Source organism: Castanea sativa, chromosome 5 (assembly GCF_040712315.1).
Source record: "Castanea sativa cultivar Marrone di Chiusa Pesio chromosome 5, ASM4071231v1".
In the NCBI taxonomy this organism is placed as follows: domain Eukaryota; kingdom Viridiplantae; phylum Streptophyta; class Magnoliopsida; order Fagales; family Fagaceae; genus Castanea; species Castanea sativa.
This window is the reverse complement of record NC_134017.1, coordinates 49,764,152-49,790,166: the sequence shown is the minus strand read 5'-3', so window position 1 is coordinate 49,790,166 and position 26,015 is coordinate 49,764,152. Positions and strand designations below refer to the sequence as shown.

General features: G+C 33.0%; 1 protein-coding gene across 1 annotated transcript; it reads right to left on the bottom strand.

Moving 5' to 3' along the window:
- Positions 1-356: 356 nt before the first annotated feature.
- LOC142637296 (uncharacterized) lies at positions 357-6,642 on the bottom strand. The gene is made up of 9 exons (XM_075811571.1): positions 4,400-6,642; positions 4,256-4,311; positions 3,923-3,988; positions 3,745-3,816; positions 3,588-3,659; positions 2,462-2,524; positions 1,536-1,944; positions 1,275-1,469; positions 357-1,108 (listed from the first exon to the last, which is right to left on the bottom strand). Exons 3-7 carry the CDS (start codon positions 3,982-3,984, stop codon positions 1,716-1,718), a joined length of 498 nt encoding a protein of 165 aa, XP_075667686.1. The 5' UTR covers positions 3,985-3,988; positions 4,256-4,311; positions 4,400-6,642; the 3' UTR covers positions 357-1,108; positions 1,275-1,469; positions 1,536-1,715.
- Positions 6,643-26,015: the final 19,373 nt, after the last annotated feature.

Here is a 26,015-nt window from a genome sequence, read left to right as displayed (position 1 = left end):
TATTCCAAGAAATAATAATAATAACAACAATAATTAATAACTTTATTATAGTAAGGATTTCCAAAATTTAATATTAGCAACAATAATTAATATTTTCATTACACTATGAAATAATGTGTCAATGAACTTCTAGTTTATTCTTTATTCTCTTACTAGTACTTTGGATAGTTTTTTTTTTTTTTAAGGAAATCACATGTTTCCACAAGATTTATCTCATTCTTCTCACCCCAAAAAAAAAAATCATCTATTACCTAAAATATATCTTTTAAGAGAACTTGTGTTGGCTTGAAAAATCTTCTTTTGAGTCATGGATTACAGCTTATGAAAAAATATCTATCTTATTATCCTAATGATCAAGATGGGATAAGAAAATATTATGTACAAAGAAGTTATTATTGAATAACCCCACACAATGTTTAGCCTTTTTTGCTAGAGTATCAGCCACAATATTGCAATTGCGTTGAACATGACAAAAATCTAAAACCTCATTCCCATATCCATATGGCAAAAATTCTGGAGACCCACGGACAATTGCATTAATGACAGTCACTGAATCACCTTCAAATGTCACCCTCCATAAGCCAATTTCCAACGCAAATTGCACTGCCCGTGGACAAGCAAGAGCCTCCAATTCTGCCACCGATTGAGAAAGCGGGATTAGCATAAATAGAGCACCAATTACATCTCCATTGCTATCTCTTATGACTACACCAATTCCCACTGTGTTGGTTTGCTTGGAAGACCACTGCATCAAAATTGGCCTTGTAACTGTGAAGATCAGGGAGACGCTATTGGTGCTGGGGCGTGGATGAAGGTGCTGCTGGGGGCGGGGTCTTGGACAGCAAGATATTCTTGGAGCATTCTACCTGCAATGGAACTAATGCTAGACAATGGTTGCATAGGGAGGCCAAGCGGTATGGAGTTTTGACGATTCCATAAACACCACGCACAAAGAGTGAAGATTTCTTTCCTGAAGTCCTCGTGATCCAACTTCAGGAAAATTCACAGGGGGTGGGGAGGCAGCATGGTGAGCCCATTGGAAAGAGCCCCATACAGCTTCAACTTCTTTACATGACCATAGAGCATGAATCTGGTCTTCAGGTTCATCCTTGCAAATCTCACAGATATCATTCGGGATAATAAGTGGTCGATGATTCTAGACAATTATGTAGTTCTACTTCCATTAAATTGCTATGATTATATTGTATGTCAATCTAATCCAAGCATGGAAAAAGCTGGAAAACAATAAGATTATCAAACTCCAATACAATTACCAGATTCAACAAAGATAGCTGACACAAGAGGACCATATATCCCTCTCTTTGGGGCAGCTGTTGTTCCTTTCCCAGCCCAATGAAACCGAATCATCAGAATTTTATTCATTACAACAGATGTAAAATTCTTAATGTCTGCTTGATCAAGCCCTTGGGCATCATTTTCAATATTGAAATCTTTCAATGCCAGTTTTCCTGCAGCAAATTAAATCAATCAAATCCTCTACTATAACCTAAAAAGAAAAATAAATGAGAGAGTACCTGGATATAAACACCAAATATCCGCTTTCCAAGACTGTAAGAAGATCTATTGCTTGTGAACTTGTGTATATACATTAATATGTGAACTTGTATAATCAAATCCTCTGCAAAGTGAAGTTTCACGGTATAATTTCCATTCACTAAGCAGCGGGCATAATATGTGATCGAAAGAGGAGATAGTCATGCACTTGCGTATATTTGGGAATTGTCCATTGTAAGTATGGATTCATTAGTTGCTAAATAGTCATTTGAGGTAGTGCCAACATCCCAAAAACATCCAGTGCTACTGAATCCCCAGTTCTCCATGTAATAAAATTTCGCTGGACCAGCTTCGTCTTCATCCTCTTCATACTCTACATTTGCAACAGTGGTTTTTTCCCACCACAATTTATGTGTAATGAATACCAATCTACATAGAAGCAGCAATACATTAATGACAATCAAATACAAGAAAACACAATAAAACAAAAATGAGTTTGACATCATCTTGTTTATTCATTTATGTGTAATCGTGCACAAGATGAATTATTTAACAATTTTTTTCTTCACTTTTAAAAATAAAGTACAAGAAGAGGGCCCAACAACATAACTACAGCATATACCTCATAATTTGATTTGAATAGATATATAATTCACCTTTTGAACATGAAGATTCATTCAATTAGTGAAGTAGATAAAGAGCGTCAGTTTAGTTATCAGAAACCAAAGTGAAAAAGGGGGGAAAATGTCCCTTCCAGAGAAGCTTTTGAACAAATTTCTGACACAATGATGAAAAGCAATTAGTTTCAGAAAACAGGATGGAACACACATAAACATTATTTATATATAAATGTGTGATTAGGATGGAATTACTTCTTTTCCCCTGCCCTATACACTCTTATAGCAGTTACAAGAAAAGTTTGTAAAACTCAAGTAGGCAGACTTACAAAGAGTCTCGGCAAGGTGGTGCAGAGCTCTCTAACAAATTAATGTAAGAAAGATCTATTTGGCTGCACAAAAAACATAGTTATCATAACTCAACATAACTCTGAACAAGAACAAAAAGGTACCTTTTAAGAGTATTTTAATATAAAAAGTTCAATAGAAACAATTTGATATGTACAGAAAATTGTTAAAATAAATCATTTCAATATTCCATAAACAACCTTGAAATAAGGCTTTTAGATATTGTAACTACTTTAATTGTCATTCAATGCCTTCGTTCTAGGCTTTCTTCCCTAAATTAGCTTCAAAATTAAGGATTTTGGCTAATTCATATTGTCCTTAAAGTAGTGGTATTATTGAAAACATGAAACATGTAGTCTAAATCAGCATTCTAAGCTATCTTCCATATTGCACTATTCCTTAAAATACAAATCTGGCTTGTCAATGTTAACGCAAGATCAATTCAAGCTCATTCCACTGAGATTCTGTAGCCAGCTCGAAATTTATCTTTCAGAATGGTCTTCCCAAATATCAAACAACCAACATAACTTGGAAAGTAATTTTTCCAGCAACTAATTTTTACTAGAGCCACAAGCAACAAAATGAAAATAAAAGCTGCCAGTAAAATTTGTTATTTCTCCATAGCACATGGCAATTAATCATCCAAAGAGAGCGAGAGAGAGCTATGTGCAACTAACCCCTAAAGAAATCATGAGATAAATCACTGTCCCGGCTCCAGAGTAATATATATAACATCATGGTAAATATTAGAAAATATATATATATACAACCAGATTATGATATATACATCTAGAATTTAGGATGAAAACCCATACTGGCAACTATCTACAATGATATCTGCCCAAGCTTTATTCATCGATTAAATGTCTACATTGTATAAGTGAAATAGTACTAAACAGTAATCCACCCCTATAGGTGAAAGAAAAGTTATGTTTTTCTGTTCATTTAAATGGCCTCCATTTTTCTTGTTCACTGAAATAAAAGCATGTTTACTATGTATCTTCAAATACCATCCAAATCAAGGGCATATATACTTATAATAAAGATAACTCAAACATTGCTACCTAAGGAAACACCATGCTCCAATACTTGAGATGCTTTACTTACAACATATCCAGATTTTTCATTGTCCAGATGTATGCAGGGATCTCCCCAGAAATCTTACAGTTGCTCAAAACCCTAAAATACATAAATGAATTATATCAAATTGACCATCATCAAGTCAAACATTTATATCATTTGCCAATGTAAGTGCCAAACATACAATCTTACTATGCCTGTCATGTTTCTCAACATAGGAATATCCTGATTTGGCCCATCTATATCACTAATCCTCCTGAATAAAGGATGCAAACCATAAGCCAAAACCATTGATTAACATACAAAAACAAACTCACATCATATCAAGCTACTAGATGGATATGAGAAGGCTTTTTACTCACGGCTGAAGTTTCAGGAGAGATATATTTGGTGGAATAGGTCCCTCGAGTCCACTTGCGTGCATTTCTCTTCATGAATTTAAATTTGAATAAGAATATACGCTAAATTTAGACTCATCTACCATTAAAACTCAAAGAACTTGAGGAAGTCATGCAGGAAGACTATAATCCTTTGGCACTCTATACACATGAGAAATAAAATATTGAGTCTTGGCAACTATTATCATGAAAAGTAGATCAATGATAACATGCTAAGAGATTTAAACAGATTTCTAAGTAGCTCAGTTGACATTCAAGGTTCCCAATGAGCCAAGTTCAGAGAATGGAAAACCTTACCTGTAATGTTCTTCGGTTTTTGCTGCAAGTAAGCCCAGGCCAAGTTCCCAGGTATTCTGCATTGATAAGAGTATCAAAATCATGTAAGCGCCTTGGAATATATAAAAAGTATGAAAGCAGAAAAATAAAAGATGCAACATCCACCTTGAAATTTCCTGTTTGACAGCTATTTGAACCTTCTTCCCTTGAGATCTAGCTGTCTTTGCCCCCCTTCCACTGAAAGCTATACCTTCATCAATATGCTTCAGCTTGAGTTGAAGCATTTCAATCTCTTCTTCAACCCTTCCAGATCTTTGTAAAATATAAGAAATGCTTACACGCAAATATATGCATGTAATATCCATGTTCAGCAGAAATCTGTGCATATACAAAACTAATTTGATGCATACTAAAATTAAATTCTTACCATTATCCCAGATATCAAAGGCAATGAAAAGCATACAAATAAAATAAAATTCTTCCAGATCTACATAGAACATAATAATATGCATACAACAATATAGGCTGGCCTTGCCTCTATCACTCCTAACATTTTACTAGATACTAATACTAAAATTTACACATGTTATTAGGAGTAGAATATTTTTCTGGACTATATATTTCAGCAAGGTCTTATTAGGGGTAAACTAAATGAAATAAGACCTTTATATCAAAGTTCCCATCACTATTGCAACAAGATCTAGTAACTTATCCCTAAACCTTTATAGTTGATACAAGCATTTCACCCAACAAACCTTTTCTAAGGTGACGAAATATATGTAACTAGCTACCAGCAAATGACAAAGAATGGAAAGTAAAATATAAGAAACTATTTTCTAGCAGAAAGCAAGGCATCACAAGTGCCTTGCCTTCTGCCAGAAAGCAAAGCCAGAAAGAAAATATGGAGCAGGCCATGAAGAAGGTCCATACAGGAGATGTATCAAAAATGATAAAATTACTTCAAAGGTGGACAGTTGAAAAGGGAAAAGTCACAAGCAGAACGAACTTCTAACATAACTGGAGCTGTGCTCTAAAGAGAACAAACCTTAAATCCAGCACTTATAAATTGATGCCCGAGTAGTTGGCACTACAAAGTAGGCAGAGGCAGTGGTGGCAAAAGGGAGTCGATGTGTCAGTTAAGAGGTGGTGTACAGACATATGATAAAGGCAGTAGGGGCCACAGTGGTATGGCTGATAGTATTATGGTGAGTTGAAACATATAACAATGGCGGCGGTAGTGTTGAAACAAACATTTAATAATATATATAATCAATACAGGATGGAAAATAACAAAAATTCCAGATGGGTAATCTTCAAACATAAAAACTATCAAATTTTGATGGGAGAAAGGTTTTGATCTCTAAAATCTATATGATCAGCACACTTCAGATACATTTTCTTTGGCTATTCTAAAAAGGTTTTGAAAAATGTTTCCTTGATTACTACTTCTCTTTTCTCACAATATTTTTCTTACGAAAGATCATATTAATCAATAAACTTCATGTGCCACAAATTTCAGAGGAGAAACATAGAAAATAAATGAAAAATATTTTAAAACAACAGGAACATGAAAATTATTTCGAGTCCACAATGAAGATCATGGTTACGTTGTCAATAATGGTAAGACTCTAAAACCCCACAATGAAGAAACATGCCTAATATCAAGATGGAAACACAAAGACAAAGCCCCAAAAGCCACTCTCCGTGTAAACCCCATAAAAACCCAAGACCCATATACATTTGAAAGGATATTCCACACCAATTAGAATAAAAAACTAAGAAAGGCGTTCAAAATTATACAAAATTTAAAAGTCTAGTTAATAAAAATCAATAAAATTCAAGAACCAGGAAATTGCAAAAAGCAAGAGACCAAAGAAAATCCAAAAAGAATTTTTTTTCATTACAAACAAGAACCAAATCAACAGGAACTTGCAAACAAATCAGAATCCAAAAAAAAACCATTAGTCTAAACCATATGAAAGTACAAAAAAACCCATTAGACTAAACCATATGAAAGCACAAAAAATAAAAACCATTAGTTAAAACCATATGAAAGCACAAAAAAAAACCCATTAGTCTTCCTCTCTGACATAGGCATCATCGGCCAGCGGCGGCATGGAAAACCCCCTCACCAGAGAAAATCTTCAAACCCTTTTCTTCTTCATCACCGTCAGATTTTTTTCTCAGTAGTCTGCAAAAACAAAAAAAAACAAAATTAAAATTAAAATTAAGAATTTTTAGCATTTCAAAATTAAAAACCCGTTTGAAGAGAGAGAGGATCTGATTTTCTGGGGAAAATCTTTGAACCCGTCCGTTTCTTGAATTGAATCTGTCTATTTTTGTGGAAAGGAAAACCACTTTCTTATGGGAAAATTTTCTGCTTTTGAAGATGGGTTGGGTTATCTGGGAAAGTGTGAGAAAAAAGTGAGAATTTTTTCAGAAAGAAAAGTGAAGAAAGGAAAGTGAGAGGGAAAAATTGAAAATACTAGCCGTTTTATATATAAACTAGCCGTTGCACGTGCTCTTTATATAAACCCAAAATGAAATGCTAATTTTCCAAAAAAAAAAAACTGATTTTCATTTTTTTTTGGAATAAAAGTTCAGTGTTCTTTTTTATTTTTTACCCCCTTCTTCTTTTTTCTTTCAAAATACCAATTGATGGAAAGAACCATTTAAAATTTCTTTTGAAAAGTAATGAAAATAATTCATTAAAGAATCTATGTTCTTATGTTTTAAAAAATTAAAAGGGTTGGTTTATTTGTTTGTATGGTTTTCCTCTGAATGATATTATCATTTAGCCCAAAACAAGAAAAAAATGGTCCGTTTGGTAATATTGTTCTAATAACATTGTTTGTATTTTTTGAATATACATGTGAGTGAAAAAGTGTATGAAAATACGTGTAATGTTGTTTAAATTTTAAACATTGAAAATTGTTGTTCTAGTTATACTACCAAATAGAGGTCTTTTCATTTTTGTGTCTCAAAATCTTATATTTTTTATTGGTATTTTAAATTTTAATATTACTTTTTATTTGTATATTTCCCTCTATTTTAAGTTGTACGAAGAATAATTAGTAGTGAAGCCATTTTCGTTTGGGATTATAAATCCATATTATATTATTATATGTGTAACATATAACTTATCAATTTACAAATATAGAATCACTTAATTATAATGCTATAGTTACAAACATTGTATTTAGATACCTTTAAAAATCCTTTTTATCACTTAAGCAAGAGTAAGGTTTCCATACATTCATTTGAATTGTCAATATCAATATGGATCTGTTTTAAAAAGTCACATTTAGTTTTTGTAATAGTTAGGTCACAGAGTTTTTTATTTGACTCTAGGAACGAAATTCAAAATTTTATATTAAAATAATGATATAGAAAAATATGAATATTCAAAATTTTATGAGCCAACATTAGAAAAAACATGATTTGAACTTGTTTATAAAAGATCATACCTAATTTAATCTTTGTTTATTGTTAGGTTGATTTATCCAAAAAGTGAGTTCTAGTTAGTTTTAAGTTACAAAATTTATCATTATTGGTAACTCTAAATATCAAATTAAACAAAAATTAAAATAATAAAAAAATTGGGGTTTTAAAAGATTGCATCAATATTAGGGAAAAAAAAAAAAAACCAAATTTCATACACACTAGTCTCATCACACGTTTTTTTTTTTTTTTTTTTGGTTTAGTGTCATAATGTTTAAAAGTGAGATAAAGTTAGTGTCATAATTTTTAAAATCTTTCTCTATATGATTTTTTAAAAAGTTATTTGTACGTAAGTTAACCTGCTTATGATACGTTTTTTATCGCGCCGTGTTCGTGAGTTGGGTCAAACATTGACACCCCTAGGCAAGATCTTATGCTTTAAGGAACCTATGTGACAAGGATATTTATAGAAGAAAGTTTACATGTAATTTGAATTGTTGAGAGAGAGAGAGAGAGAGAGAGATAAAATTATAAAACCTCCATGTATCTATCTAGTTTGAAACCCTTAATGGGCTCAATTGGAAATGCCTAGAGTTGTTAATGCTAATTGAACTATAAAACTCTTGACACCGACAAATGAAGACTAATATCAAAGATTTGAAATGTGCTAAATAACATATGGAATATATTAACATCTCCCTTGAAACTTATAGAGGGTGGAGGAAGCTATCTTGAGCTGAAGGTGAGCAATTTAGTTGAAGATGAAATGACAAAGATGTCATGATGGATAAGACATGGAATCGTTGAAGAGTACAAAGGAGTATGGAACTGTTGAAAGAGAAAGTACCTTATATGTCCATGATGCGTCACTTAGTAGTTAAACAAAAATATGGTCTCAAGAGTCGTCGTAAATGTTAAGGGCCTCATAACTCAACTAATTACTACCTCTTGGTGTTCTCAATGAAAAAAAAATTTAGGGTTTAAATTCACCTAATCCATCAAAAGTTATAACTATCAAATGGAAAAAAAAAATAGAGTCTTCATAGACAGTCGTAATCACAATTGCGATTGTCAAATAAAATTTCTTGATTATATAACTTGCAAAATATTAATTAATAAATTATGTTTAATTTTTGAATGCCAATTATATATATGCACTATGAATTTGCTCTTTTGGTTGATTATCAAATCTAATTCATCTTGTGTGAAGTTAATAGTGTTGAGTATATGGTCTAGTCAAGAGAGGAGCAAAGTAAAGAGGTAGACTTCAAGAATGCATGCAATGTCGTACGTCCATCTTTTGTAACAAACCCTTATTAATAGGAGTCCAAATCTTCTGTCCCACTTTTTCTGCTCCACTCTATACTCCATCAATAAAAACTTGCCACGTGTTCACCTAATTAATTAAATACTACTATTAATTAATAACCGTAGCATTAATAAGTCAATAATGATAGTATTTAATTAATTAGGTGAACACGTGGCAAGTTTTTATTAGTGGAGTATAGAGTGGAGCAGGAAAAGTGCGACAGAAGATTTGGACTCAATAGGTAGGATCTTTTGCAAGTAATTAAGCACTCCCACATATCCAGTGCTCTCTAAAATATTTTGAAACTAGGCATCCACTAAGGGTGCCACTTGGACATCTTTTGTAATTTGCTAATTGAATAAATAAAACTTCTTCTCTTTTAACCAAAATAAATAATAATAATGCATCCAAAATAAATAATTAATCTATCATTGTGGTGGCAAAATGAAAGTTTTACGTACAATCCGACGACGTACGTGACATACACTATCAAGGTATGAGCAATTACAGATGAGAGATTTTTTGTACAGTGGCCTTGAATCCGATTTTGATAAAGGCGTTAACCAACTTGACTCATTTATGCATGGGTCCACTTTAACATTCCAGACTTTAATTCTTTCCCTATTGTGTAGTTATCTTATTTCACCAAGGGCTTTCACTACATGATAAATCAAACTTAATCAAATTTTCCTTTTTTTGTTGGTCTTAGATTTATTTTTTCGAGCCTAGTATTAGAGTCAGTATAATTATTGCTATGCTTAAGTTATTGATTCATGATCATTAATATATGAAGTTAAAAGAATGATATAAATATAAGATATTTAAATTGAAACAACATTTCTGAATACTTAAGAGTAAAATTAAAAAATAAATTAACTTAGAAGTATTAACATGTATGATCATGTACTTGAAAACTTAGAAATGTTTGATGTAGATCTCGATTTTTTTAAAGATAATGTACGATTACTTTTTATTTGTAATTAACTTAAAAGTATAAATATTTATTCTTTCTCTCTTATATTTCATTTTGAATTATCAAAAGGTGAGTTGATTGCAAAAGACCTTAAAATATATATACCATTGTAAAAGAATTACTTTTGTTTTTTTTTTTAAAAGAAAAATCAACATATAAAATTTGACACATTGGTTAGGAGATACTGTGACAATATGTCATAATTCTGAGGTTATATATAAGAATGTTATTGTTTGTTACATCATAACTGTAACAAAAAATTATGAAAAATTTTGTGTTCCTAAAATTTTTCTTTGCCGCTTGTGCAGCTGGTTGGAAACTTGGAATTGCCACGGTACAGTCACAAAATTCAGTCACTCTTGTGCGTGGCTTTGCAAGACTTGGCGCTATTATTTCTTTTACTATCCAGATTTTTCAAAATTGTATTTGACAATTGACACACATACCAATGGGGTTTAAATTTTAAACCAAGGTTTCATTTATGTCAACTGTCAAGCTCATTGGCATTGTTTCTTTACATATTGGAATTGAGGAAATGGAAGAAGGTCCAATTGTGAATGTACCGTTTTGTTACTTCCATGGCAAAGTTTGACGGTTCCAAGATGAACCTCGTCTTTACATGTAGTGTCAACTAGGGATGGCAAAATATGCCCGACCCGCAGGTACCTAGTCCGACCAGACTCTAATGAGGTGGATTTTACCCAATCCGTGAAGGAAATGGGGTGAGCCTGGGTTTTAATAAAAAAAAATATATATATATATATATATATACATACACACACACACACACACAAAACGGGTTTGAGTCGGGTTTGGGTATTATGCAAACCCGACTCATATACATATATAATATTAAAAACAATTTAAAAACCCTAACCCTAAGTATAAATATCTTCTAAACTCTCTTCATCTCTTAGCTCTCTCACTCACATGACCATAAGCAGTCAAGCACACTGACTCTCTCATCTCCGGCTCGCCCTCACCGATCTCTCACAACCCTCTCATCTCCCTCGCCCATCTTGCACAACCCATATGGTCATATCTCTTATTCATCTTGCATCGATAACTTGCTAGTCAGCCACCCTCTCACGGCCTCACTCAGCTGCCCCCCTTACAGCCTCATGGTCTCACTCCACCTCGTTCTCCATTTTTTTTCTATTTTCTAGGTTCAGTTCGTCTCAATCATGTGAAATTCTGTTTATGTTTATGATTTCTGTGTTTGTGTTTGTGTTTGTGATTTTAAAGGGGAAAATCATAAATCTGAAATTTGTGTTTATGATTTCTGTGTTTATGTTTGTGTTTGTGTTTGTGATTTTGAAGGGGAAAATCATAAATCTGAAATTTGTGTTTATGATTTCTGTGTTTATGTTTGTGTTTGTGTTAGGATTTTTGTTTGTGATTTTGGGCCAGAAAATCATAAATCTAAAATTTGTGTGTTTGTAATTTGTGTTTTTGATTTTGGGCCAGGCATGACGAGAAGGAGCAGGTTTGGGGTGAAAAAAAAAAAACCCCATTTATTAAACAGGTTGGGTTCAAGTCACGGGGCCTGCGAGTCGGGTTTGGGTATAGAAAAACCCGCCATGAACCCAGCCCATTGCCATTTCTAGTGTCAACAGAGAATGTCATATCTCTGTTGTTCATTTTGAAGGTAATTTAGGGGTGTTTGGTTAGGGTGTTTAAATAATAGTTTTTAGTGTTTAAACGCCCCAACACATATTTTCACAATATTTTTTAACTCATACATATTTTCACAGTACTTAAACAACGATACTAGAAATCTCTAATCAAACGAACATTTTCTCTTTTTATACTGCAATATTCTCTAGTTTCTTATTTTCTTTCTTTGGGTTATATTCTTTCTTTTACTTGTTTTTTTTTTTTTGAAGGACATGGCCACATAATGCATGTTAAAGTCAAAGTTTTTTTTTTTTTGGTGAATGCGTATTGAAAACTACATAAGTAAAAGATAAATGCAACAATTCACTTTACAAATAATACAAAAATTTGAAAAAGTGGTTGGAGATGTTTTTAGAGTGTGTTTGGTATGGGCTTATAAGTTCAGCTTTTAATATTTTTTAGTTTTTATATACAACTTTTTAAAAATTCACTTTTTTTGCATTTTCTCACATTTTTGAATTTTTTTCAAAATACAAATATATTTTAACACATTTTCAGAAAAAAAAATTTTAATTTCAACTAAATAAACTGTTACTGTTAGGCTACGTTTGGTTGGACGGTAAATCAATTCCGGACAAAAAATCATTTCAAGGGAAAATATTTTCCCGTAAAGAAAATGTACTCAAGTTGTTTGGTTGCACCATGGAAAATAAGGCAGAAAACAAATTCCACTATTTGGCTGCCTCGAAATTCGTTTTACTGTATTCATTTTCCCATGTTTGGTTTGTTCACACATTTTACGGAAAATATGAAATGCATTTTACAAATAAAAACCTGCATTGCCTAGATGAACCTATAATAGCACAAAAATAATCATCCACTTCAACATTTGCAAAAAGTATCACAAAAATAATTATCGACTTCAACATTAACAAAGAGCATCCGAATATACCCATAATATTTATATCAAAACACACATAATGTACTTTCACCATTAGCATTACAAGTCCATGGGGTGCAAAATTGATACCTACACGTGGTATCTGAACAGTACACATGTGCCCTACATGCTTAAAGTCACCATACATAACTTGGGCAATTGTATCGTCCCAATAATACAAAAGAGTTCACATCCTACAGGTTACAAATGCATACATAGGCTGCTTACCGATAATACAATTGTCACATATACAATACAATGTTAGGATCATACTAGTACTACATCACACATAATCCCTAAAGCTACTACCATCACAATCAGCACTAAACAGACAAGTCAGAGTCAAGTGAACAAATAACTATCCATCTAAAGCTTCCTCAACTTAGCATTCTTGGCCAGAAATCCCCTAGCTGCCTTCTTATTTTCACACAGATGGTCAGAGGCAGTTGCGAGCATATCTTCACTATATCCATCCGCCGCCATAGCCATCACCTCAGAGTAAAGACTATTAAAATCAACAGGCCCCCGATTGATTTCTTTCAAGGCCACAGCAATTTCCTTAAGCTGATCAGACAAATCAGTCAGAGCACTATCATCAGAGGGAGGTGCACGGCCTCTTTTGCGGGACTTCGAAATTGTGGACCTAGTGGTGGATGATTCTACCACAGTCTTCCCTTTATCCACCACACTCTCCTCCCCATTATCAGCCACCATCTCAGTGCTCTCTGCATTGTCTTACTTTGTGTCTATATCAACATATGACTTAGCAAAGCTTCCTGTGGCCAAATTCTTACCCACTACAATGGCCAACTCATCATACATCTCTATCTTGTTGTTCAAAAAATTAGCATGCTTACGATGCGCCTGTAAGGGAGAAAGGAACATACAATAACAATGCAATGATCACTTCACTCATAAATTCAATATTCAATTCAATATAGATGTCATTAGATGATTTATGTGAATGAAAAACAAAAAAAAACAAAAAAAAACTGTTATTACCACAAGAGACATAATCCATGATTTATGGGATAAGAACAATAGAAAATACAATGCACAAATGCTAACACTAGATTTTACAATAGATCCTCACATGAAAGTTACATTTGAAAAGCAATGGAATCCTAAAAAGAATGACACTATAATTTTTATATAAAGAGGGTACTAAGTCCCCTTGTCTTGTTCTCAATTCATAGATTATAAAAGCCAAAAAAATATATTATCTATATTAAGAAAATATAGTTGAAAGCCATAACATAACTTCCTCTTGGTACGTCTTCGCATCGCACGTGAACATTTTTAAGCTATCATCCCAACCGAACCCACTCTTCTTTTGAAGAGTTTGAATGGTAGTCCACATTGTCCTCAAAGTACGCATCCGATTCTCAACATACGAGGGGTGGCACTTGACCCAAAACTGTTCAGATATCACCTTAGCGACAGTAGCGAAGGAACTGGGCTTAAAAGTGTTTGAAGGCTTGTTGCCCTTCGTGGCCTCTTCAGCAAGTACAGTTAGCATCGTCGTGTGCATTGGCGGCAACCATCAGAATTGCTTACTACCCACCTTTTCTTTTCCTTTCGACATTACTACATATGATAATTGTATAGTAAGACTAGCATTTAAACAATCCAAGTAGCATTCACGAATTACTGTGCATATGAACAACAAATCAAACACACATACAACCACGATTATAGATATGCACAACAGAACGAAACAACTACTGGAAATAACAATGTATTGTTAAAAATAATGATCCTTACACCACCAGAAGTCTACAGCAAGTAGATTGAGCATATAAAAAACAAGAAGACAGTACGTATGACAATCATATAAATCTAAATAAAATTCTACTCTCTACTCCTGGTATAATCAGACCACATAGCTTGGCATATCTCATCTCTCTTAGCATTCCACACTCTACTGTCTTCAACGAACTCCCGATGTGACTGTGTTTCTTGTTGGGAGTCACTACCCTCTACTTGGTTCATTGCAGCTTCCATAATATAGTCAGCAGGATCAACCCCCATAATGTGATTATGAATCACACAACATGCTAACACTACTTTCACTTGGGTTTCAAAAGACCAAAATGGTTCTGCATCCAACACTCGAAAACGTTTCTTTAACACTCTAAACCCTCGCTCAATGGTAGTTCTCAAGGAAGAGTGTCGGAGGTTGAACAATTCTTGTTCATTCTCAGGAGGACGATCACTAAACTCTTTCAAGTGATATCGCACATTCCGATAGAGTGACAAAATTCCATTTTTATTACCATACCCAGCATCACCAAGATAATACTTACCTACATATGTTCAAAAATAAAACCAAATCACTACTATGCTTAGAAAAATGCACAAAATTTATTAAACTAATAAACCTAAAAGGTGAAGTAATCCTATAATACCTGAAGGAATTGAAAATCCCCTTGGCCTAGCAAATGCATCATTTAACACACATGAATCATGTGCACTGCCTTTCCATCCAGCCAATACATAAGTGAACTTCAAGTCAAAACTAATGGCAGCTAACACATTTTGCGTGGTTCCACCTTTGCGACCACGAAACCTTCCTTGTATCTCAGGTGGCACAGATGCACGAACATGTGTACCATCTATTACTCCAACACAATCCTAATTTTCGACAAACATAATGATTTAGAATTACACAAATCTTCACAATTTACACATATACATAAGTCGCAATATTTACCTTAAAATATGGGTAGAACTTTCTGCTATCCCTTATCTCTGGGGGTGTATCTTCGCTAGACAATCTTATTAGAGCTCTATATAATTTTGGGACCCCCTAAGGACGACATTGAAGTATCTATGGACAATCTCAATCGATCTATGGAACTGACTACCAATTACACGAAACCTCACATTATGACCAATAATGTGTAAAAAAATTAGCACTTGCTTCGTAACGGACATGTGCGTAGTAGGGCGTATGTGCTCCCCCTCAGTGAGGATGTGACATTAGTGGTGGAAAGTTATAGGCTTCATCCTAATTTGACTAACACAAAGTCTCTCACTTCCATGCAGAATACTATTTATGTAATGCTCTCTTTCCACTGCATGATTAACATAAGGCGCCCTAAGCAGTCCTCTACGTCGCAATTTCCTTACCAATACAATCCCCACAAGGAGGATAGATACAACTGAGGCAAGAACTGCTGCTTTGGTTTTTTTCTTCATCTAAGAGGTATGCAAACAAGCATGATATTGATTACACAGTAGATAAAAACAGCCACAACAGTAAAACAGCAGGGCACACCCTGTCAACCAACACAACACCCATGATCTCTAACACAATCAATATATACAATCATACTCAAAGTTTGTTAAACAATCCAAATTCAGATAAATGTTATAACAAGCCCAGTTCAAGATCAAGGAAAAAAACACAACTACTGTGGTAGGCTGTCCATAGTATTCACAAGGTGCCATATTCATTGATCAGCCAGCTCACAAATCACAGTCATAACGAGTACCAAAATTTATGCACATATATTTCTGTATCGCCATAGCCATCAACAAGGTACACAACATAATACCATCACAATCAATATTTTATTGTATACAAACCAACCAACTCCCAAACATTCAAGCAATCTGCAGTATTTTTATTTATTTTTTATTTTTTGGACAAGTGAGATCAAAACCATTATGAGAAGCCATAAAATGTTTAATTCCCCTTTAAATAATAATCTACTATATTAACCATACCCTTATTTTAAGTGTCTAAACATTTTCTGGCTAAACAGTAGAATACCCATCAACAAAAACATCAAGAGCTTTAACACCAACAAATCACATTACATTTCTATTTTTGTATAATTGTAAGACGAGCAAAATTTAATTTCTGAAATCAATAATTAAATAAATAACTAGATAATTAAAAAAAGTAAATAAATAATTAAATATGTATTTAATTAAATAATTATATATATATATAGATCGATTCAACCCTAAGAGTAGCATTTGTAGAGGGTGGGTCAGCGGTGTGGGTCGGGTTTTGTAGAGGGTGGGTCGGAGGTGTGTGTGGATTGGGTTTTGTAGAATGGGTTGGAGGTGGGTGGATTGAGCTTTGTAGAGTGGGTCGGAGGTGTGTGGGTGAGGTTTTGTAGAGTGGGTCAGAGGTGGGTGGACCGGGCTTTGTAGAGTGGGTTGGAGGTGTGTGGGTGAGGTTTTGTAGAGTGGGTCGGAGGTGGGTGGATTGGGCTTTGTAGAGTGGGTCGGAGGTGTGAGGGTCGTAGGTGTGGGGATCGGAGGTGTGTGGGTCGTTTGGTGTGTGGATCGGCTGTTGTAGAGGCTCGGTCGAACTGTGAAAGGAAGAGAAACAGTGGAGGAAACTCACCGTGGGAGAGTGGCGGCGCTCGTCGCACTGTGGGTGGAGCTCGGACTGGCGTGAGGGAGATGGTTGAGCTTGGACTGGCGTGAGGCAGAGAGTGGAGCTCGACTGGAGTGAGGGAGAATGCGAGAAGCCGAGAGTGTGTGAGAGGCGAAAATGAGAGACGGAAACGAATTGAAGGTAAAATAGAAATGGAAATTGTTTTATGGGTGGGAAGGGAGTATTTTATGGTCAATGCAAGTGATTTTTAGTTTGACTAAGTTTTCAGTTGTTGCCAAACACACGCAAATGCGTAAAACATTTTCTGAAACTTATTTACTATCTAACCAAATACAGCCTTAATATCATGGCCTTCTGAGTACTTCTCTATGTATCTACCCATTTTGTGTAAATAATATTGTATTGACTGTAAAAATTGGTCCGAATGGAGAAGTAAAATGGGCTATAAAGCCTAATTCATGCTAGAGCCTAGTTTATGAAGTAAAGTAATCTATCGGACAACCTGGACCAGTGTTAAGTGAATAGACCAAGGCCTACTTGATTAAAGTGGACTAATTGGGCTTCACTAATAGCCCAATGAAGGCCTCCTAAGAGGAAATAAAATCCCATCCATTTTAGTTTAGTTGAAATGGGTTGAGTCTAATATACTGTTAAAATTTTATTTTTTGAATTTAATAATATATAAAATAATATTTCAATTAAAAATTTGAATAAAATGATAGTAGAAACATTTTTAAAAATGTTTCTATCCTATACACCATATTTCAATTTGGTCCATAACTTTTTAATTGTGTCAATTTGGTCTATAACTTTTCTGTGTCAATTTACTGTTAATTTTTGGATGAAAATTGATGACGCGTTTAATGATCAAAATAAAAAATTAGCTTTCATTGATGTGACAATACAATAAAATTTTATTTTGGTCATTTGACATGTCATCAATTTTCATTCAAAATATAACAATAGGGTCTAAATTGACACGATACTAAAAGGTTATGGACTAAATTGACACAATTAAAATATTAATGATCAAATTGAAATATGTTGTAAAAGATAGAGACCAAATATGTAGTTTACCCAAAATTTTTTTTTTGATAATTATCATATTTTTTTTTATAGCAAAACTTATGATAATTATTAGATATGCATGGAAAACAAGCTTTTGCTAATACAACGATTGCGTACTCATACTATCCTTGACAAAAGTAGAAATATTTTTAAGGGAAGTTATGAAAACTTTTAGAATTGATATTTAATAACTTATTTGAATAATAATTCATTTTTGACCATTCATGTTTTATTGACAAGGTAATAAAAGTTGCAATAGTTGAAATATATTGAGTCAATATGCATAGTTCACTGTCACATTTATTGATAAGGGAATAAAAGTTACAAATTAGTTAATAAATATTGAGTTTTTTTTTTTTGAGAAACAAATATACACACAAAGGAGAGGGAAAATGAGTTCTAATATAAAGACACACTATAAATTTCACTAAAAAATCATGGTAACTTTTAAAGGAAAGTGTGACAATTATACTACACACAACACTCTCTCTTGAGCAATGCAAGATAATTACCCTTTTTTTAAGAAACAAACAAACATAGTAAAACACACACACACACACACACACTCACAAGGGAGGGGAAAAGAAATTTTAAGTTTTAGCACAAAAACACACCACAAACTTCACTCAAAAGCCATGATTGCTTTTAAGGAAAGATGAAATAAATGTTGAATTAATATGCATAGTTCACTATAGCTATAAACTATTAAATTACATGAAATATAAGCAATAACTTCATTAATTTACAAAAATTTAAGAAACTTTTAGTCTTGCTTAAATGATAAAAAGGATTTTTAAGGTACCTAAACACAATGCGTGTAACTATAGTATTATAATTAAGTGATTATATATTTGTAAATTCATAAGTCCCATGTTACACATTTTAATAACATAATATGGATTTATAATCCCAAGAGAAAATGGCTTTGGTGCTAGTTATTCCAGTACAACTTAAAATAGAAGGAAGTGTAAAAAGAAAAAGCAGTATTAAAATTTAAAATACCAATACAAAACATGAGATATTGAGACAAAAATATAAATATGATTTTTTTTCTCTTTTTGGGCTAAATGATAATATTATTGAGAGGAAAACCACACAAACAAATAAACCAACCTTTTTAAGTTTTTAAAATATAAAAGTAAAAATTCTTTTAAATGGTTCTTCCTTCAATTCGGAAAAATGAAAAACTTTAGAGAGAAGATAGAAAGGAAAATTTTTTTAAGCATGTTTGGTTGGGAGGGAAGGAAGGAAAATAAATGGTGGGGCCTAGGTATTTTCTCTCCGGGCCCATCAAAAGGTTTTCTCTCCAAAATGGAGAGAAAACTGAGTAAGGATAATTTTTTTTCTTAATTGACAAAAATATCTATATGCACATTCTTCAAGTTACTTTTTTTTTCTTCTTCTTTTCCACTGGGCAGTATGTTGCCCTTTTTTTCTTCTTCTTCTGGGCAGATTTTTTTTTTTCACTAGGCAGTACTGTTGCCCTTTTTTTTGGTTTTGTTTTGTTCTGTTTTGATTTTTTTTTTTTGGGCTATTGCCTTTCTGTTTTTTTTCTTTCTATTCTTTTTGTTTCTTTTGATTTTCAATACCGTTGGCCTTTTTTTTTTTTTTTTTTTTTTTTTTCTGGGCTGTTGCCTCTTTTTTTTTTCCTGGCAGTAACATTGCCTCTTCTTTTTTTGGGATATTATTTTTATTTTTTAATAATATTGGATGATTGCTCTTTTTTTTGTGATTATTTGTCACTTTTTTATTTTAACTAAGTATCATCTTTAATAAGGGTATATGAGTAAATTTATGCAAACTCATTTTTTCCATCCTTCCACTATTCCATACTCAACCAAACAAAAAGGAGAGAAAATAAAATATTTTCTATCCTCCAACTTTTCCATTCTCCAACCATTTTATAACCTCCCACATTTAGTATTTTGAAAGCGCAAAGAAATAAGGGTGAAGAAAAGAACACTAATTTTTTCTTCACCAAAAATATATTTGTAAATCAATATTTTTTTAGAAAGAAAAATTATTACTTTTTTCTTGTCCTAATCACTTGCTGACTTGCACATGAGTTCCATGCAATAACAATTTTACTTACAAGAATTACTTGGCATGTGAAATTTTTTAATTGAATGTGTGTTATTTACAATATATAAATGAATCAATGCTTAAAAAATTATAGTAATTTTTTACTTCTTAGCATTAAGTGAGTTTGTTCATCATGAATATTATTTATTTGAAATGAATTAATTTCATGATTTGGATTGAATATTATAAATATAAATATTGATTTAATTTAAAAAGAAAAAGTAGTATTAAAATTTAAAATACTAATATAAAGGGTCCGTTTGCATATCGCTTATTTTGCTGAAAATTAAAAATAATAAAAAAGTTACTGTTAATAAGCTTAAATGCACTGTTCATGGACAATAAATAGTGCAAGAGGCGCTGTCCAGGAAGAAAAAAAAAAGTGACGTTGGACGCTGAAACCCAGCATCCAAATGCTGCTAAAATATGAGATATTGAGAACCAAAAATAAAACGATTTTTTTTTGGGGCAAAATGATAATATATGATTGAGAGGAAAACTATATAAACAAATAAACCATTTTAATTTTTTAAAACATAATAACAAAGATTCTTTAATGAATTATTTTCATTACTTTCTAAAAGAAATTTTAAATAGCTCTTCCATCAATTGGTATTTTGAAAGCATAAAGAAGAAGGGGGTGAAAAAAAGAACACAGATTTTTTATTTACCAAAAAATATTTGAAAATCAGCATTTCATTTTGGGTTTGTATCAAAGAAAGTCGCACGTGCAACGGCTAGTAAATATACTCATTTATAAAAACGGCTAGTCTTTTCAATTTCTCTCTCTCTCTCTCTCTCACTTTCTTCGCTTTTCTCTCTGAAAAAATTCTCTCACTTTTTTCTTACACTTCAAAAGCAGAAAATTTTCCCTCAAGAAAATGGTTTTCCTTACCACAAAGACAGACAGATTCAATTCAAGAAACGGGTTCAAAGATTTTCCCCAGAGAATCTGATCCTCTCTCTCTTCAAACGGGTTTTTAATTTTGAAATGCTTAATTAATTTATTTTTTATGTTTCTGCAGACTACGGTGATGAAAAAAGTTATCTAGAAAGTTTCCAATCTTCTAAAATCTTCCTGAATGCTCTAAGGTCTCCTTAAATGGAAAGGGTAATGGGTTTTCTTGGATGATGCCTATGTCAGAGAGGAAGACCGAAGACTAATGGGTTTTTTTGTGCTTTCATATGGTTAAGACTAATGGTTTTTTTTTTTTTTGGATTCTGATTTGTTTGCAAGTTCCTGTTGATTTGGTTCTTGTTTGTAATGAAAAACTTCTTTTTGGATTTTCTTTGGTCTCTTGCTTTTTGGAATTTCCTGTTTCTTGAATGTTATTGATTTTTATTAACTAGACTTTTAAATTTTGTATAATTTTGAATGCCTTTCTTGGTTTTTTATTCTAATTGATGGGGAATATCCTTTCAAATGCATACGGACTTGAATTGATTTTCATGTTTTTGATGTTTTAAAAGATTTTTTATTTATTTTCTATGTTTCTCCTCTGAAATTTGTGGCATGAACAACAACAAGATTTTTCCGGGCGAGGCTGATGATTTAGACTAATGGGTTGTTTTTTGCTTTCCTACGGTTTAGACTAATGGATTTTTGTTTTTTTTTTGGGTGTGCTTTCATAGGTGTGGTTTTTGCTGATTTTGTTGCTAATTGTGAGTTTTTTTTTAATTCTATATACCTTGAACATATTTTGGCACTCTCTAATTATGACATAATTATGGTTTCTTTTGCACTGTATATCGTTTTGCATGCTCTTGATCTATTATGTTTGCAACTTGATGCTTTTGTGCCCTTCACTGCTAATTGTTCTGTTGGTTTCCTTCCAATTATTAGTTACTGGGATCCAAGGCAGTCAAATCCAGTGCATACTCCCTAACCGCTGTTATTCTTTTACAATGCGGCATCCCCTGATGGTTGTTGGCACTGCAGATCGCAATCTGATAGTTTCCAACTTGCAGAACCCTCAAGTAACATTCTCATCTAATGAAATGAACCAATAATGATTTTCTTGCATCTTTCTTTGACAATCAGATGCTTCATTACTACAAAACAACATTTTGTAAGTCTGGCAGTAGTGTTTTGCACTTAAAGTTTGATCAAGATTGAGAACTTTTTTTGTCTACTTTTGATATGTAGATCTAGGCTTCTAGAATGTGATCATGTAAGGGTATCTGCACAGTATTAGGGGATATCAACTTCTAGCTTTAGCTTATTGGATAATCTTATATTTGGTCCTTTCTGACCCTTAAAATTCAATTTGCTATTGCTTTTAAGTGTTTTAAATTTTTAATGAATCATTGATTATTCTCCACACCCTGTTCCCCAATGAATAATTGATTCCATGTGCATGTCTTTGGACTTGATAGAAAACATGATAGGGTGGAGGGTCCTGGCTTCAAATTTGTATTTTCAACTTCTTATTATTATAAATTTATCAGCTGCTAATCGATTCACTGTATATGACTTTAACTTTTTGCTATTGACTACTTCATTTATTTATTTTATCCGAATAAATATAAGGCAGTGATGAATCTGATGATAGTCATTATTCAGTACTTTCTTTAGCTGTTACTGCAAAACACAGGAAAAACCCAAGTGATCTGTAGCTACTAAGAGAGATACAAGTGCTGGAGCAAGAGAAATGGTTTCTATGCAGTATAGAGACCTTTTTGTATCAACACCCTAAAAGGTTAGAGTATTTTTTTTTTCATAACCACCAGAAGTTGGATGCGGAGTTTTAATCTTATGACCATGACTCCTTACATATATTTTTGTGGATGCTAGCAGCATGACTCACAAGTGCTTCCTCATTTCTTGTTGCTAAGGATTCTCTTGTGAGTCTGACAGACAAAGTATGATACATTATTTTGGTTGGCATGTTTCTTTGTTTGCTTGTATGGTTCAACAAATGGGTGGCTTTATCATCTAATCACTGCAGAAGTGTGATTCTGGAAATATGTATATTTTGTTGACATAAACATATATACCTGGTATTGGTTTACATCTTTGATAAATATATGGAAGCTTTGTAATTTATAAAAAATATACATACATGTATATATATATATATGTGTGTGTGTGTGTGTATATTTGGAAGCTTTGTGAACTGGGTATGACCAGTTTTTTTTTTTCTTCTTCTTCCCTTATGTGTGTCCCTTTTAGGAATGAATAGGTTTCTTTGCCGTTTCTCATTTCTATCAGTTTACTGTCTCTTTATACCACAAACTAAACTACACGAGTATTTTGTGGTTTGCATCATGGTGATATGAGTTGAGCAACTTCTTTGTTGTTTCAATAAGCACAAGTAGAACTCCAAGCTTCAGTATAAAAGGAGTTGAATTTTACAATGGCCTTCTAATGCCTCTTCATGGGATTTACAAATATCCTTGTTATTGTTATTAGGAAGTATATATGTACATAATAATGAGCAAATGGTTGAGATACCGTGAAATTTCAAATGTAAATTGTGTTTAAGTCATTGAGAGTGCTCATTGTCTTATCTTCCCTTTATTTTGCTTTCAATTTTCAAGTCTAATCACAGTCCAAATGCCAACAGACTGAGTTCAAGAGAATCACTTTACCTCTAAAGTACCAGACAAGATGTGTTGCTGCCTTTCCAGATCAGCAAGGTTTCTTGGTATGCAACTGCTTGTAATTACATTAAGTTTAAATTGTCTATTTATGATTATTATTATTACTGCCTTTTTTTTAATGTTTGACCTTTGACATTTCAGTCTTCTACGCCCTTATTTTGATAATTCTGAATTGTTGGGATGTTCTTTACTTTCCCAATATGGACAGTGTAATTGAAAAATGAAAACTTTGTTCTTAGTATGCTCTATAGCATATTTTTTGAGTGGAGTTTGAATTTAGACATTGATAGGATAGGGATTTGAGGCTGATTGTTTGTGGTTCAATTAGGGTCTTATCTAGGGTAGGAGCTTGAACTTTCTGGGATTGCCTATGTAGTCTTGTAATCTATTGAATTCACAATCTTTTCTTCCTCATATGCAGTCTGTGACCTGGTATTTTTCTGTGCTGGGGTATGATTTTCCCCGGAAAATCTGATCCTCTCTCTCTCTCTCTCTCTCTCTCTTCCTGAATGCTCTAAGCTATTCTTAAAATAGAAACTGGTTCTTCAACAACTAGAAAAAAAAAACACTTTTCTTGGAAATTCAAGAAAAGGGTTTGAAGATTTTCTCGGGACAGTGACTGCCAGATTTGAATTTTAAGAACAGGCTAGTGGAACAACAAGAAGATGGAGTTTTACATGCTGCCGCTGGCACAGAAGTTGAGGCAGATGTTGCAGCCCCTGAGATTTTTTTGTGCTTTCCATATGGTTTAAACTAATGGGTTATTTATTTATTTATTAATTATTTTATTTTAATTTTTTTTATGGATTCTGATTTGTTTGAATTGAATCGCAAGTTTCTATTGCTTTTTGGAATTTCCTGGTTCTTGAATGTTATTGATTTGGTTCTTGTTTGTAATGAAAAACTTCTTTTTGGTCTCTTGCTCTTTGGAATTTCCTGGTTCTTGTATGTTATTGATTTTTATTTACTAGACTCTTAAATTTTGTATAATTTTGAATGTTTTCTTGGTAGTCTTAGCTGTACCATTTGGTTTTTTATTCTAATTGGTGTGAAATATCCTTTCAAATGTATATAGACTTGAATAATTTTCATGTTTCTGTTATGGAAGCTTATCTTAAAAATACTTATCAAAAAATTTTAAGAATAGCCAAAGAAAATGTATCTGAAGTGTGATGATCATATAGATTTTAGAGATCAAAACCTTTCTCCCATCAAAATTTGATAGTTTTCATTTTTGAATTTTTGTTATTTTCCATTCTGTATTGAATATATATATTATTGAATGTTCGTTTCTCCAACTGCAGTTGATAGACAAGAATCCAAGCAAGGCAATTTCCCTGTTCTGGTCTGCCATAAATGCCGGGGACCAGGTTGATAGTGCTTCAAATTGAATTTTTCTTGCATATGCCATTGAATTTTTTTTTTTTTGGTTTTGGGGGGGGGCGGGTGGGGGGTGTTATTTAAGAGTGCTCTGATTTGTATTGATGCTGAGTGTTTAATTGTTCACGGTTGAGTTTGAAAAAAAGGGGAAAAAAAATTCTATGTCAAGGGCATGAGATGAATTAATTATCATATGCTAAACTATTTAGATACACACTCAAGTTTGTAAATGGCATCTCCTTCCCTTTAGGGCATGTTCATTCCGTATTGTTGTGTGAGTTCTAATTATATATATATATATATATATATATATATATATATATATATAAAGCGGAATATCATATTGTCTGGTTCTATTATAAGTACCCTAATCTGTCAGCATTCACATATGAAAGGGGCTTCTTCCGTTCTCTTGAGTATGCTCTCCAGCCCCCTTCTATGGGAAGGGTAGGAGATGAATTAATTATTATATGCTAAACTATTCAGATACACACTCAAGTATGTAAATGGCATCTCCTTTCCTGTAGGGCATGTTCATTTTGTATTGTTGTGTGAGCTCTAATTATATCTATAAAAGAAATCTGAATATCATATTGTCTCGTTCTATTATAAGTACCCTAATCTGTCAGTATTCACATTTGAAAGGTGCTTCTTCCGTCCTTTTGAGTATGCTCTCCAGCCCCCTCTGTGGTATAAGCCAGAGCACGTAGCTGTAAACAAGCCTGAGGTACCTTTTGGGGTGTCTGAACTGAAGCAATATGATGGACCTCAATGTTTTGTTATTCCAAAAAACCACGGTTTGTATCAATTCCGAGTCTGAGCCTTTTATGATTTACTTTTGTTCCTCCACAAAAGAGAAAAGTTTTTGGAATTGATTCTGTTGTTTTCATTTATGAATTTATTACTGCATTTATCTGATAACATGGACTAGTATTAAGACATGCCTATATGGAGTGCATATTGGACTTTTGTCATTGTGTCAAGACATGCCTGCTGTCACATGTTTGACAA

Bases quoted from the DNA above. Each gene is read 5' to 3' on its own strand.
- LOC142637296 (XM_075811571.1), bottom strand. From the start codon at position 3,984: ATGCACGCAAGTGGACTCGAGGGACCTATTCCACCAAATATATCTCTC. The intron at 2,525-3,587 runs GTAAGTAAAGCA...TTTTTTGTGCAG, and splicing joins ATGAAAAATCTGGATATGTT to CCAAATAGATCTTTCTTACA. The intron at 1,945-2,461 runs GTAAGTCTGCCT...GCTTCTATGTAG, and splicing joins CCACCTTGCCGAGACTCTTT to ATTGGTATTCATTACACATA.